Source organism: Oryza sativa, chromosome 6 (genome assembly GCF_034140825.1).
Source record: "Oryza sativa Japonica Group chromosome 6, ASM3414082v1".
NCBI classification, from domain to species: domain Eukaryota; kingdom Viridiplantae; phylum Streptophyta; class Magnoliopsida; order Poales; family Poaceae; genus Oryza; species Oryza sativa.
The window spans coordinates 6510094-6525740 of NC_089040.1; the positions used below are offsets into that span (position 1 = coordinate 6510094).

The window sequence follows — 15647 nt, forward strand, 5'->3', positions numbered from 1 at the left end:
TTGCGAAATTAGATCTACTACAAAATTTAAAGTTAACATACATTGTACTATTATTACAGGATGGCTGGACACTTTAGTAGGTTCGCTTTTCAAGGTACTGCATGGATTGTATTTCTTTGCATCATTGGAGTCATAGTTGGTGCTATCGGAATAGTCGTAGCCATCTTCCTTGTGCGAAGACTGTGACGGTACATCCTTATACGCCTTTTGCATCTACTGGTTGTCACATACCTTGTACCTACAAGAGGGGGTGACAATTATGGATGATGTGCACTCCTGCACCATCTGCATCACCGAGTAATTTTACATCTCTTTCACCCACATTGCATCAATAAAGCGGTCCGAATTGATCCGTGATGCCCGATGTGTAGAGTATTACTGTGATATTGTGATGGTTGTGATGGTACTCATGTATCTACAGTTTATATTTAGGATCGGTATTTGTATTTATGACTATGTAAATTACAATTGCGGTGGAATAAAAAATTTACTTTATGTAAGCTAGAATTCTGGTGGAATAAATATTTGTAATTCAATGTTGTGAAAGAGTTAAAACTTTTGGGTGGTGTTTGGTTAGTGGGGAAAATATGTAGTGGAAACTACATCCTACATGAAAACTTGCAAACTCGATCGTGGGCCATTGGATCCAAAATATGCAGCCTGGATGAAGCCTTGCCAGCCCAGCTATCCCCACGATATATTTTACGAAATGCCCCCCGCACCATGTTGTGTACATTTTCCCTTTATTATTGATGATTCTCTGTAATCTCTAGAAAAAACTTATTGTTTTATTTATTTTCTAAGTTTAGTTAATGCATGTGTAAAAAAATGTAGGGGGTAACTTATGCTCTCATCCCCCATTGATCAGTTTCCGTTCTTTTTTTATATATATACATTTGGTTTATGATTCTTAAAATTTTGAATTCATGTTTTCAACGTTGGTGCATATTCAACAATCTCACACAGGTGCGAATGTCGAGACTTGCACATTAAGGTTGTAACTTTTTCTATATATATGAATTATTCAATATCATGTCCATGTGCGACACGAGGTCCGTGTCAAGGTCAGATTTCAATTATTTTGTGTCACGGTCTTGCACAATTAGAATAATTTACCTGGTGTAATGTGAAATATGCTGTTTTGAAAAAAAAAATTCTTAAAACACTTGGATCATTTGTCAAGTTGCGCGCAAACACAAGCTCATGTCAAGGTCTACACAATTTCGTACATAAAACCCCACGCAAGTCAATTTCTTTTCTAACTCCCCCTATTTTGTTTCCATCAATTTCTCCTCATTGTTTAAGTTTCTTATTTCAATATCCCATACCCCATATGCCTTTAACGTGGCGGGGCTTTGAAAACCTCCTTTCTCGCTTCGAGTTTCCGCCTTTCCCAAGTCCCGCACGAGCAAGGTAATGATCGCAAAACACGATGGCTCAACTTGCTAAGTTGTGCGCCAGCTATAGTTTCTACGATACCAGCCTCTCGAGCGCAGGAGGCCCATGGGTCACTACCAATTGAACTGACTAGGTAAAGTAGATGAAAAGGGGATACTGGGGGGAAGTTAGACGATAAATTGACTTGCAAGGGAGTTTGTGTATGATTGAGTTGTAGAGGTGAAAATAAAAACACTACTGAGTTGTAAGGATATTTGGATTATCTCCCTTGTTTTTGCTGAATATTTTCACCTCTACACTACTGAGTTGTTTTTTTTGCACACATATTCATCGATTTTGGAATGGATCTCTAGGGAGAATCTGGAGCAGCACTTGGAAGTACCTTTCGTTCGTTCTCAAATCTAGGTCACTGCAATCATATACTCACCATGTCATTAGCAACCTTAATATCTTAAAGAGCACTGCTCATAGAGTTATTTGACTAGATTTTAATAATGTGCACAGCAATGTTATACATACGCCAATTAGTTTTATATGACATGGAGTTTGAGGGGGATGTACTCTTGGAAAACTGAATTCAACAAATATTGGAATACCAGTTTTTGCTGGGAACAATGATCTTTTCTAAGTTTGTGTGCCTGGCCATTAGGCCTGTTTTGAAGTAAAAAAAAAAAACTTAGCAAAATTTTGAGAAAATCAGTTCACTTTACACACAGCAGAAAAAAGCTTTCCACATAGAGCCTGTCATCTAAGGCCTGTTGCTTGTTAGATAATGGAAGGTGTCTGTATCAAGGATGCACATGACAAATGCAACACGCACATAATGCATAAAAAACAAAAGAAAGGACATGAAGCAAACCTCCAAAACCTTCAACTGATTATAGAGAAAAAAACATCTAGCCCTCACAAATTCTACATCTAGGCAATTTTAGAGATAAAACCAACCTGAGGTAAGACCTCAAGTTTTCTCCTTGTTTTGATCTGCGATGTATGATTGAAATATTCCCATGTTTCTAATTCACTTGGTGCATATATTCCAAAGTTACCAAACACACCATATGGGCTGGGCTATGTTCACCTGTAACTCAATGCAATGCCTGAGCTGCACGTTAAAAATGATTGTTAGCTGTTGGGCCCAAATACTCAATGCACACAATGTTTAGATGTAATAATCCAGCTAACAGCTCAAGATTTAGATGGCACTTACTTGTTGACAACGCATCAGACCTACATTGGAGATGGGCATCCAAATGGCATCGTATGTTCATGCAAATGTGTCAAAGGAACTAAAGTTTATCAGAAGCAGAATAGGTGGAGAGGCTGCCTTGCTGCCCAGGAAAGCAGCAGGGCAGAGTCAACCCAAGCATCTCACAGTTCCAGAGTTCATATGCAGCAAGAGCAAGAAGGCTGTCTTCTTAGTACCCGTACCAACAGTGTTGTGACCTCCTTTAGTGTAGGGGTTTCTCTGGGCCAGCAAGCAGTACTTTCCACAGCTGGATAGCTGATGGTAGTCACCTATGGCTGGTCTCCCAGATTGAGCTGGGAGCTTGAAATCAAGATCTTATAGCACAACTAGCCCTGGCAAGATTCTGAAGTTCCTGTCCTCGACTTGTGTAAAGCAGTCACTAGCATGACACAGATCAAGGATCTCAGTTCATTGTCAGAAAAGAGCTTGAGATAAACTTTATCTTCTCAGTTTTTTAACGGTGAACTTGGAGTGGCCTAAAAAAACCATTTTGGAGCGAATGAGAATCTGTCACTGGACTTGGAAAAACATTATCAAGGAAATGGAGTAATGGACTTGCATAACACCCATATTAAAGTGACATAAGAACTAACCATACCTTGAAAATAAGATTTGATATTTCATTTCACATCCAATGTGACAATCTTACAGACAGAGCTGTTAGGAACAAGAATACTGAATATCCTGCCATCACATACCATTCTGGAACTATCAAACAATACCTCACAGTCATGATTCCTTTCCTTCCAAATGTAGAAATGACAAAGCCAGGCACTCCTGTGGTTTTCCATGTCATAGCTGGCACTGCTACCTCCCGTGTCCCATCATAGTGAGTATAATCTGAGAAACTGCAATCATGGGCACTAAATACAATCCTGTGGAGACAGAGATGTGATCTGGATTTAGAACTACAGGTGTATTTCTGAAGGAAGCAACTCATTAAGAATTTTTTCTCGAAAACAACTCACTAAGAATTTTGATAAACGGGAACATCAGATGATTGAAAATAAAGCCAACCGTTACACAGGTACAGATAGCTTAGTTGAATAATTTTTTCTGGTTTAGTACACACCGAATTCTATAGGGACTAACCTTGGTTTAAGCGCTTGAAGAACATATTGAGTTGAATTTGCAGGGAGGGCATGTAGTTGATCAGACCTCCTGCCATCAGCTCCTCTGTAGAAGTAGTGTATGTTAGTATAATAATAATTTACTTATTGAAAAAAAAGTATATTAATAATTACAACATTTAGAAGGTGCAGGTAGACGACAATCACAGATTTACACTACATTGGGTATTTCATGACATTACAGTTTCAAAGTCAGGAAAATCAAAAAAAAAATAATTAAAGACTGGATAGGTAAAGCCCAAAAGTATCTGTCAGAATATACCAAATTCTCTTTGGATTTTGTCAACTGAAAGAAACAAGTGAGATATAAAACCATTGGTATTAAAAAGGCAGAAAGGATATAAGTCTCTACTTGTAAACCACAAAACATACCTTTCTTTCAAACTTGAGGAGACCGGAGGTTCTGAAATAGTTCCCTCTGAAAACTTATATAGTGGAAAGTGGAGCAAAACTACAGGGCCTGACCCTGATTCCATGCTGTTTTGCCTCCAATTAAAACCCTCTCTTTCTATACTCCCCAAAGAAAAATGTCCTGCTTCATTCACCATTTTCTGTTGAAAATGGTTGTTTTCCTTCTCTATAACCTTCTCAACGCTGATCCGCAGGGGATTGTTTCCACAGAGCAGCGCAACTGAATTAAGTGACACAAAACTGACATTACCAATTTCAAAAGTACCGCAACCACTTGAATCCAATCCTGGTAAATGCTTAGCCATATGGTGGACAAAACTGTCATCCAAGTTGGCACATCCTCCTACATCTTTATCGCCTAAGGCAATATGAAGAGGAAGGTCAGAGTATTGCCCCAATATCCCTTTGAATTGGTCAATAACGTCTATCCATTTGCTTTCCTTCAGCTGAAAACCCATTGCCGAGATGTCCCCAAGGACTACAATCATATCTGGCCTAAGTGTTTCAATAGATTTCTGGGGAAAAAATAACATAGCACATAAACCTTTTATACACAGCTGGATTAACAAGACATGCAGCTATGCAAGTAAATAATCCTATAGCGTGCAATTGCAACATAACTTAGCTTGACACTTATCGACAATATACTTTCCATCTCAAATATTGGTATAGTCAAAACTCAAAAGTAGCTTTTGGTGGAATTACTCCGATGTCTTGAATCTTGATAGGTACCTAAAGGCACCAAATTTTCGAACATTGCACGCTTCAATGCAGCAATTAAGCATAAACCAGTGAAACAAACAGGTAAACAGAGCATAATTAACCTCAACATTGGTAATATCTACATTTTCCATTCAGCAATAGAAGTCGAATGCACCTGAAAAATGAAATTACCCATTTTTTCCCAAGCTAGCCCCATCATCTATCTAACAAAGTAACAATGCCATCCACCGAAGGACAGACAACGATCTTTCATCTAACTTCACTAGCTAGAGTCCCCGACGCACAAAAGTTCATACAAACTTGGGGAGCGCACGAATCTGAATCTGATCACTTACGGCGAAGAGCTTGGACATGACGTGGTTCCGGAAGAAGCGGTCGGCGTAGGTGGCGTCCGACCCGAGCAGCATCAGGTCGGAAACCATCATGACCCTCAGGTCGCCGGGGGCGGGGGCGGGGGCGGGGGCGGGGGCGGTCGAGCCGCCGGAGCAGGTGGGCGTGGCGAGCCAGTCCTCGAAGGCGAGCAGGGCGCCGACGAGGAGGAGAGGCAGCCACGGGCTGGGCCAAGCCGCCATCACCGCCGGCGAGCACCGAGCCGCGGCGAACGGCGGCAGTGGGGCGGAGGTCAAGGTTGTTGGGGGTTTGGCCGCTGCTTGGTCGCCGCCGGCCATTGACGGGCGGTTGTTAACTTGCTTTGCCTGTTTACTACTCCCTCCTTCTCAAAATAAAATTTTAAACTTCGAAACAGTATTCGAGATACTATTTTAATAAATAATATCTATAAAATAAAATATTTTAAATATAAAAAGTTGTATATTATGATAGTTTAATTAATGATAAATCTGGTAACATTAGTTTTACTTGATTGTTCTTTTTTTTATTTTTTTACTATTAATAGTCAAAGTTAAAAAATGATTGACTTGAAACTATGATGTTTATATTTTGGGACGGACAATATTATTATTATTATTTTGAGTGGCTTTTCTGCCTGGTTATTTGCTCGCGGTGAGTTTTTTTTTAATACAACTACATACGTTGGCTCCCATCACACTTGCACACTCACCCATGTGAATGCACACACGTACACCATATCTGTATACGCACTGCGGTGAGTCATTTTGACAAACACATTAAGTACTCTATTTTGGGTTACTAAGTTGTAGTTATAAATAGGAAAAGTCTATACATACTAAATTTTATCTTACTAAATTCTTACTAACACTACGTGTCACGCTGTGAGTACATCTAGATTTTCTATAACTTCCATCTAATTAAATCAAATGGTTGAGATCATTGTTTGTAAGAGTTTTGTAAAAAAAAAATTAGTACGTGTAGCAGTGCTCTTATAAATTATTATCAGGTGTTTGAAATAGTGTGAATACCATAACATAAAAAAACATTTTTTTCACAAAACTATATATCTGTGATCAAACTATTGTAAAACTATATATTTAAGACGTTACATCGCAAAACTGATTTAGCATCAAATTTATCACAAAGTTATAAATTTACTATCAACTATCATAAAACTAAAGATTTAATTTTAATATAATCATAAAAAACTACAAATTTTAGAGTTTAAATCTTTAGTACTAATGTTATCTTCAAGTTGTAAAATGTTGTAGTTTTGTGACTAAATTGGTGCTAAACTTCTAAACCTTTAGTTTTTTTTATAATTTTGTTACTAAATATGTAGATTTGTGATAAAGTGGTTTAAATTTGTAGTTTTACGATAATTTTTTTAAAGTATTGTAGTTTTATGAAATTTACTCTTAACCAAACTCATATTCACTCCATTCTTTTTTTTTAACGAAAGACACAATATTCACTCCATTCAATTATAAACTTAGCATTTACGACAATAATTGATTAAATTTTGGCGTCGATACCTTTCAAACACTCAGTTTTAAAAAACAAGAAACTGATATACGCAAATATGCCCTGAAAAGTTCAATCGTAAGTTCGTAACATCATAACTTATTAGATTTTTATAAAGTTATTATAATATAAAATCGATTTTATCCTATAGGTCATATTTAGGATCATATATTCTTTTTAAACAAGTAATTATCGTTGATGGGAATATGATTCTCTACGATTATTGTTGTGCAGTGCAGTAGTTATATCTGACATATGGCATCATTGATATTTCTGTGCAACCGTTATTGATATAAATATTAAGGAGTAGTGAAAAAAATATAACAATATAACGAGTACATAATTTGTCTATACATATATACGAGACAACTTTCTCTGCCCAAGGGGTTCATATAAGTGGACAAAAATAACCATACAGCTAGACAGGTTCTACAAATTACGAAAATTACTGTATTCTTAATTAGTCAGTACTCGTACTAATTTCAGTCATGGGATTCTTGTCAGATACTAGTATCTACAATATCCTCTGTTCTTGGTAATAAACCTTCTTATACACAAGACCCTATCATTGCAAACTTGCAAAAGGGGATGAAATATATAATCAGTTCACGACACGTCACCCTGGTGACACTGCGATCTGTCACCGCCGATCCGGGCGTTGAGGGAGTAGTAACCCTTCATGATCTTGCCGGCGGCGCCGCCGCCGTCGCCATCGCCGCCGTCCACCTCGACGGCGAACACGCCGCAGACCGGCCGGTGGTCGGAGAACCTCGACTCTCCGCGCAGGTACTGAAGCTGCTCGATGCCGTCTCCCTGCCACAGTATCCGGTCGCACCTACACTGCCATGGGAAGTGGTCAGGAAAAAAAATGCTCGACGGCCGGAATCCATGGCTGTATCGTACCAACGGCCGGCGGTGGCCGCCGCCGGCCGGCGACCGGCGTACCATGCGGGCGTCCTCCGCTTCTTCTTGGACTTGGCCGTCTCGCCGGCGTACGCGTCGGAGTTGTGCGTGTACTTGTACGTCGGCGCGAAGCAGATCTTTCCTTCGTTCCAGCCTCTGAACACTCTCCCCGCTTCTCTCTCGATCAACAGCTGCACGCAATCAATTGATCAGAGTTTGAGCGATTTTGTCTGAAGAAATTCAGCAGTTCAGATTCTGAAAATGGAAGATTGAAGATTTTTTAGTCACGTGAATACCTGATCTTTCTCCAGTAGAGCGTCCCAGTCGTTGTCCTCCAGTAGTGTTCTTGTCTCGTCGTAGCTTAACGACATGCGGTAGTTCAGATCGCCGAGCCAGATCATTCGGCTGGTTGAGATTGCAAATGGAAGCAATTAATCCAAGATTTTTTAGTACTCCATCCGTCCCTCCATTTCAGATTATAAGACGTTTTGACTTTAGTCAAAGTTAATCGGTTTTAAATCTGACTAAATTTATAGACAAATATAGTAATATTTGTACTCTCTTCGTTTAACAATATAAGACTTTCTAACATTACCCACATACATATAGATGTTAATAAATCCAAACACATACATATATCTAGATTCATTAACATCTAAATATATACGAACAATGCTAGAAAGTCTTATATTGTGAAACGGAGGAATATTACTAAATTAGTTTTATCAAATCTATAATTAAATATATTTTTATAATAAATTTATCTTGATTAAAAATGTTACTATATTTTTTATAAACTTTGTCAGTTTGATTTAGACCAAAGTAAAAAAAAAACGTCCTATGAACTGAAGGGAGGGTATATTTGTCACTCTGTCAGTGTAAGATTGTGGAGGTGAAGTTTAGTTAGCTTTGCTTACTCGTGGTCAAGAATCCTCTCGGGGACGCGGCGGGCGGCGGCGGGCGCCGGGCGGCAGGCGCGCGGGAAGTGCGCGCTCTTGAGGATCTCGGCGACGTCGGCGTTGCGCCGCAGCTCGTCGCCTTCCTTCTCGCCGGAGGCGAGGTGGCTGCAGACGAAGCAGAGGCTGGTGTGGTGCAGCGTCATGCTGATGGCGATGCAGCCCTTGTTGCCGAGCCACCCCATGATGCCGCGCCCGACGCAGTCCACCCGGAGATGGCCGACGTGCTCGACGAGCTCCTTCCTCACCCACACCGACAGGAAGAGCCCCACCATCTGCTTGCTCGCGATCAGGCAGTAGCTCATGCCGCCGCCGCCGCCGCATCCTGCCTCGCACTGCGCCTCCGTCGTCGGCGCGTCGTCTTCGTCGGCAGCTGGCGCCGCCGTCTCGCCGGCTGGCGCGGGTGCGTCGGCGAGGTACACGGACTCGCGCACCTCCGCGGCACGGCGGCGCACGGAGGAGTGCTCCGGCGAGCAGTTGCACGTCTTGACTAGCGCGCTGTCGACGCGGTAGCTGTTGCTGAGCATCTTGAGCGACGGCGTGTGGAAGAAGAGGTTGCCGCTGGCTGACCTCGACACGGCGTCGCGCCGCCGGGTCCGGGCGCCGTTCGACGACTCCGACGTCGTCGTCGACGACGACGGCGGCGGCGTCAAAGGCGATGGCTCGTCGCCGTCGGCCGGTTCTTGGGGCATGTTCAGCGCCTGGTGGATCAGCGCCAGCCACCTCGCCGCCGGCTCGTTGTCTTCGAGGACGAGCACATTGCCGGCGGTCAGGGGGACAATCTCCTGAAACCTAGTACTCATGTATCGTCAGAAATTCAGAATTTGGCACACCTCACATGCCTAAAGATGTTGACAATCAAAATCAATTTTTCGAATGGATTCTAATTCCTCGAGTGGATTGGATTGTCCCTCATATAACATCTTCAATCGAATTTAATGCAAATGGTCATAAAAAGTTACTAAAAAACGATAATGAAAAGTATAGCAATATCTACGACTACACTAAAATCAAGTTCAAATTCATCTGCAAGTTGAGAAAAAAAAAAGATAATCTAGGTAGTAGGTACTGTTCATACGCTAGATTTGTCTCTCTTTTTTTAAAATTTCTCGATGGCTGAGTTAAATTTAGACTTAAGATTTTCTAAGTGAGTATATGTATGTTGTATAAATGTTGGTAATTTTTTCTAAGATTTTCTATAACTATTTGAATATATAGTATTTGAATAAGCGAGGGGACGTCCGTTTGAGAGATTAAAACAATTTTCTTTTTTTTTATTAGAAATTTACCGAAGTAATATGCTGCCAAGGAAAGATTTATGATATGAAAGTGACAAATATCAACGAGAAAATTTTAGAAAAAGGACAAGTTTTTCCGTACCCTAAGACGTAGATGTCAGGAGATTCTTCAACCTGCAGAAAGTCTTGAAGGTTAAGTCGTTTATTAGGAGTTCTTCCTCCCACATTCCATGTGGCAACAAACATCCTGCAAGAATTTCCAATTCAGTCATCGATCACCATGTTACCTTTTGCAATGAGGATTATTAAGCAAACATCAAGATTCAGATCAGAACAAAATGAGAAAGCATTTTCACATTACCGGTACTGTGTAGCATTGTTGTTCTTCCTTGGCGGCGAACCCACACAGTTTAGGCTCGCACTCTTCAATCTTGCCCGTTGATTAATGTAATTGATATCTGAAAATCCAGATGGGTTAGTCAAAAGAAAAGAACAAACTGCTCAAATCGGTCTTCATTTTCTCATGGTTGTGATCTCAAAGATGATCATATTCTCGGTTCATAGTGTCGTATCAAATTACCTGAAGAACTTCTGCAGACAGAACCAGATGTATCCATCCCTATCGCAAATAATGCAAATCCAAATTAGAACTCAATAACAAATTCTCTTTGAAAACAATAAGAATAATCACAAGTGATGAGCTATCCCTCACCATTCGAGTCCCACCCTTTCTTGCCGAACATGTTGGACGACATGATGCATGCTCACTGGATCAGGATGACAAAAAAAAACGCCAAGAAAAATTCAGATGATCAGCGTGCACATTTCTGCAATCTAATCGACACACAAAAAGCCAATGGTTTGCAGCAAGATTTCACCTGATTCTTGTCTCCTGCGATCTGGTGTTCGACAGCAAGAAGAAGCATGGAGATTGGGCGTTCCATTGCCACCAACGCCGCGGCCGTTGCTGCGACCACGCTCCGAGAGGTTGCCGTGAATCGAGGGAGAGAAACGTCGAGGGTGGTTAGCCTGATGTGGAGGATGCATGCAGAAGGACATGAAAATGTGGGAGAGGGAGTGGGTGGTAGGGAGGGAGTTGTGATTTGTGAGGGCAAAGCTAACTGCAAATGGTTTTTGGGCTTTTTTTTATTTCGATAATGGATGTTAAACCTGGCCATTGCTTCCACTAAAGCTCACTTATAATAAAGTTTTTACCTCCAAGCCCAAGTACGACAGAATAAAACAAAGGTAGATGAAAAGACGACACAAAGACACCAACCAAAGAAAATAAGCAACTTATTCAAAATTCAAATATATTGCTAAATATTCATCCAGAGATGATAAAAAATTACATAATGATTGACTCTATATTTTAGCATGCGGAGCATATGACCTCCGTGTCCTATTCACTACTTTGAAGTTGGCCCCAGAACTGAATCTGCAGTACGTTGCTATGAATAATACCCGCATATAAAATTTAATTGGAGTCTTGTCAAATACCATATCATTCCTACTAAGTTATAGGGCCCAATATTAAATAGACGCTCCAATCAAAATATATTTTTTTGGTTTTTGAGTTCATCTTCACCAACCAATTCCCAAACACCTGAGAAAACTATGTGGTGTTTTCGACCCACATGAAACAAAGTTGGTTCTTCAAACAAATTTAGCGACACAGAATAGATGTTGGACAACCTCTTCATGCAAACAAAAATGACACTTTGTACTATGATTTCAATTCCTTATTGCTAAATTATCTTTGGCCAATACTACCCCTTTTAAGCAAATACCACATAAAAAGTACTTTTTTAATTTCCACGACACTTTATGCCTTTTCACATGCCCTTTAAAAATTTACGCCAAGTACATTGATAGAATGGACAATGCACCATTTTTGATGAAGGTTCCATCTAAATGTGTCATTCTCATCATTAAGGTGGATATGTGCTGTTCTAACAACCAACAACCAAATTATTCTAGTTAACAAGATACCCAACAATGCCCTATGAAAAAACATTTAAAGGAAAAGGTTTTGGGGGCTAGTTTGGAATTGTTAGCTATCCCAAAATTTGGTAATGACAAAATTCTAGTAAGCTAACAAACCAAATTTTCTATAATAACAAAATTTTGCTAATGTTTGTTTATGTATTTTACTTTCACATGATTTTGACATCAAACTAAACTTAAATCTTTTAACACTATCAAATTTCGTTACAACATCAAACCAAAACGGTCCTTTAGAAAGGGGAATATCCGGTGAAAACTATCACATATGTGAAAAACCATGAAAAACAGATCAGAAAGTGCTCTAAATTCATGAAAAATTGCTAGATATAGGTTTAGGTATGAAATACATTACCACTAAATTTCAAATCTAAACTCTATTTTCTTTGGGAGGAAAAAAATAAATTTCAGGTGAATAGTTTCCGATTACTTTGGGCACAAATTACAAAGTTCTAAAAAAAGAAAAGGTACAAACCAAAATACAACTAACAAAAAATTGGATAAAATTGTAGTAATACAAGCTAAAGACATTACATAGTACAATTCAAATTTTACCATCTTAAGAACATCTTAAGAAAATACCAAAAGGTACCATACTTTTTTAATATAAAATTTAGTACCACCATGTACTAAGTACGTCGAGGTAAAAAAAAATAGTGTAAATTTAGGTACTTAAGTTATTTTCTTAAGGACAATAAAATTGCTCTCAACAATAACTTGAAAAAAAAGATTAATATGAAAAGTAAATTTGCAATTTGATTTCATACGAGTACAAAAGGTAGATTTTTTTAATATTCAAAGTATAGTATGCAACAGTTGCATACCAAAACCAGAACAATGCCTCTCCCTTGAACAATCCAAATAATAACACTCTCGAGTTTACCTCTCACAACCGCAGGAGGCGACGGCCAGCTCGCGAGGCTGCGGCGATCAGCGGCGGCGTACGTGAGGCGCGGCGAGCAGCAGCTAGCTAGCAGCCGCGATCTCAGGCAAAACGGCAAGAGCCTAGCACCGATTGGTTTCTAATGCCGCGAGTCCGAATGCGATTCCAAGCACTCGTCTCCTCGATTCCGATCCGGCGCCGGCGGCCATGGCCGAAACCGATTCCGATCGAGTTCCAGACGCCTCGCCCACCACCGGTTTAATTAATTAATCGCGCCAACCCAGATGCTAATCAGTCACGTTTATCGGCGGAGTAGCTAATCCGGTCGAGGAGGAGACGAGCGCGCGACGCGATGAGCTTCCAGGACCTGCTCCGCGACATGGAGGCCGGCGTGCTGCAGCCGGCGGCGCCGCCGGCGCAGGAGGTGGCGCACGGCGTGTTCCAGCTCAACACCAAGGTGGAGGCCCTCCGGTACATGGCCGGCGCGCTCGGCACGCCCAGGGACACGCCCTCCCTCCGCGGCCGCCTCCGCGGCACGCGCGCCGGGATCAAGCGGCTGGCGACGAGCACGTCCCAGGCGCTCAGGCAGGCCGCCGCCGCCGCCGACGACGACGAGTCGGTATCCTCCTGCTCCAAGCTGGCCATGGACTTCGAGGCCGCCGTGAACGAGTACCAGAAGATCGAGCGACGCATTGCGGCGGTCGAGCGGCAAGAAACCGCCGCCGCCGCTCGCCGCTCGCCGCCGCCACCAACTCCGGGCTTCAATCACATAAACAACAATGGCGATCACACATTCCCCGAACAGAAGCAGACGCAGCTCGCCGTGCTACGAGACATCAACCTGCTCGACAGCGAGATCGAGCTCCACGAAGCCATCATCGCGGAGAGGGAGCAGGGGATACTGGAGGTGCAGCAGGAGATCGCCGACATCCACGAGATCTTCAGGGACCTCGCGGTGCTCGTCCACGACCAGGGTGAGTGCATCGAGATCGTCACCGCCAACATCGAGATGACCGAGGCGGCGACGAGCCAGGCGGAGGTGCAGATCTCCAAAGCCGCGGGGATTCGAGGGGAGAAGGAGGAGCTCCTGACCGGCGCAGGAACCGAGGACAACTCGCCGTCGAAATGCTTGCTGCTGGCTGTTCTTGGATTGTTTCTCTTCATAGTTGGGTTAGTGCTTATATCATGAACTGTAGCTTGATGAACAGATATGTGTGGCCAATGGCAATGACCTTCAGGCATCCAAAGATTTATTTATTTTTTTGACTTGTATAAGTAGCGGTATTGATTGGTTTACTAATTTTTTTTTTTCAAAACACATTGCACATGTAGTCGCTCGTATAAACGTGTACAAACTTATATGAATGCACACTCACCTTATCCCTATAAACACCTCTAAGATTGAGTTGATATATCTTGATTGAGGAAGTAACGACCGACGTCTAGCTGTTGATGAGTTTACTAATTGTGAGTAATTATATTGTCAATATAGCGACCGTCGGATAAATTAGAAGTCATTATCTGATTTCTGTGCGAGTACTGTAGCAATCATGTTATTGTAGATATTGATCAAAGTGCCGAGTGCCTACTATGCATATGTTTAATTTTTTTTGGGGTAAAAGGAAATAAAATACTCTTCCAGAGGGAGTCGTACTCGTATAGGAATTCTTTTAGGACAATGTTTAAGTCAAACCTTCGGAATATAAATCATGAATAACTCTCAAGTTGTTGAGTTTGAAAATGTAAAAATTATATAAATAGATTTGTCTTGAAAGATACTTTCATAAAAGTATACATATATCACTTTTCAATAAATATTTTTATGGAAGTAAGAAGTCAAAATTGTGTTTTGGAGACCGTGTCGCTGTCCAAAACGTATCATTCATGGCCATCTGAGAAATGAAATTAATTACAACTATTGCCTAGTCAGACCTCAGGAATATTCAACACGACTGCGTAGAATCTCTATATATCCTTCGAGAAGGGTAGGTAAACATTCAACGAATGTAGAATTTAGGCCCGATTGATTAACATGCATGATGTGCAAGCATTTCTAGGTTTTTATTTTTACACACAGTATAAGCATTTCCATCGTACTTTCAATATACGGAAATCTATAATTTTTTGATAATGACTCAATGAGATATTTGACAATACAAAAATTGAAATTTGATCACTGAACCAACTAAAAGAGATGTTTTCACTTGCTTAATTTTTTTTCTAAAGAATCTAAAAATACTTATAATTTAAAAAGAAGAGGGTGCTTAGGCTGCATCGTTATCTCAGTTTGGATGGAGATTTTCGGCACAAAGATCATTGTCAAATAACTTCAATACAGAATTCTTTTTTCTTTTGCAAAAATACACCATTTCATAATTTGAAAAGCATGTTAACGGAAAATAAGAAAGTTGAAATTTAGAGTTGAAGGAAAGAACCAAGCCTTATGTATTTTAGAAGAGGCTTTTGCTGTCGTAGAAATTTGGAAGTGGGAACTCGGAAGTACCCCAAGCAGTTTCTGTTGCTTGTCCAACTCGCCCATTGTTTCGCTTATGCATATGTTTATCTGTACAATTTATTAACAAAACATAATTTATAAGTAAAATTTTTATATACACATCATTATTGATTAAAAATAAATATTGTGAAATAACTACGATGGAAAAAAAACATAAAATCAACTCTAAGTTTTAGTTCATAAGCATAAGCAAAACTACAGTGCTCTCACCGTGTAGCGGGGACGGAGCTAGGCAGGAGAGATGGTGTTCAAAAACCAGGTCAAGAAAAATTTCACCATATGTACCATCCCCTAAATCTAAACTCAAGCATTTATATCAGTCTAAGCTTAGTCTTAAGTGGATTAAATCGAGTGAGTGAGTGACC

The 15647-nt window shown here is 40.7% G+C and overlaps 3 protein-coding genes across 6 annotated transcripts; 1 reads left to right on the top strand and 2 right to left on the bottom strand.

Moving 5' to 3' along the window:
• Positions 1 to 2123: 2123 nt before the first annotated feature.
• On the bottom strand, positions 2124 to 5612 carry LOC4340526 (uncharacterized). Of its 3 annotated transcripts, none has more exons than XR_003242733.2 (6): positions 5244 to 5612; positions 4147 to 4700; positions 3737 to 3820; positions 3243 to 3519; positions 2606 to 3120; positions 2124 to 2495 (listed from the first exon to the last, which is right to left on the bottom strand). XR_003242733.2 is itself a non-coding variant. In XM_026025960.2 (4 exons), the coding sequence occupies exons 1-4, from the start codon at positions 5574 to 5576 to the stop codon at positions 3270 to 3272; spliced, it is 1221 nt and encodes a 406-aa protein (XP_025881745.1). In that variant the 5' UTR covers positions 5577 to 5612; the 3' UTR covers positions 3240 to 3269. The 3 variants fall into 3 exon arrangements, 1 of the variants encoding a protein (XP_025881745.1); XR_003242732.2 differs by having other exon boundaries at positions 2124 to 2500; XM_026025960.2 differs by lacking the exons at positions 2124 to 2495; positions 2606 to 3120 and having other exon boundaries at positions 3240 to 3519.
• Positions 5613 to 7213: 1601 nt separating this feature from the next.
• Positions 7214 to 11007, bottom strand: LOC4340527 (type I inositol polyphosphate 5-phosphatase 10). 2 transcript variants are annotated; one of them, XM_015787215.3, is made up of 9 exons: positions 10759 to 11007; positions 10593 to 10647; positions 10461 to 10499; positions 10242 to 10338; positions 10023 to 10127; positions 8604 to 9434; positions 7983 to 8091; positions 7729 to 7877; positions 7214 to 7618 (listed from the first exon to the last, which is right to left on the bottom strand). In XM_015787215.3, exons 2-9 carry the CDS (start codon positions 10633 to 10635, stop codon positions 7390 to 7392), a joined length of 1602 nt encoding a protein of 533 aa, XP_015642701.1. In that variant the 5' UTR covers positions 10636 to 10647; positions 10759 to 11007; the 3' UTR covers positions 7214 to 7389. The 2 variants fall into 2 exon arrangements, with proteins under 2 accessions (XP_015642701.1, XP_025881940.1); XM_026026155.2 differs by having other exon boundaries at positions 7214 to 7623; positions 10759 to 10964.
• A 2112-nt stretch (positions 11008 to 13119) lies between these two features.
• Positions 13120 to 13956, top strand: LOC112939316 (syntaxin-23). Its single transcript, XM_026026235.1, has one exon. It carries the CDS (start codon positions 13120 to 13122, stop codon positions 13954 to 13956), a length of 837 nt encoding a protein of 278 aa, XP_025882020.1.
• Positions 13957 to 15647: the final 1691 nt, after the last annotated feature.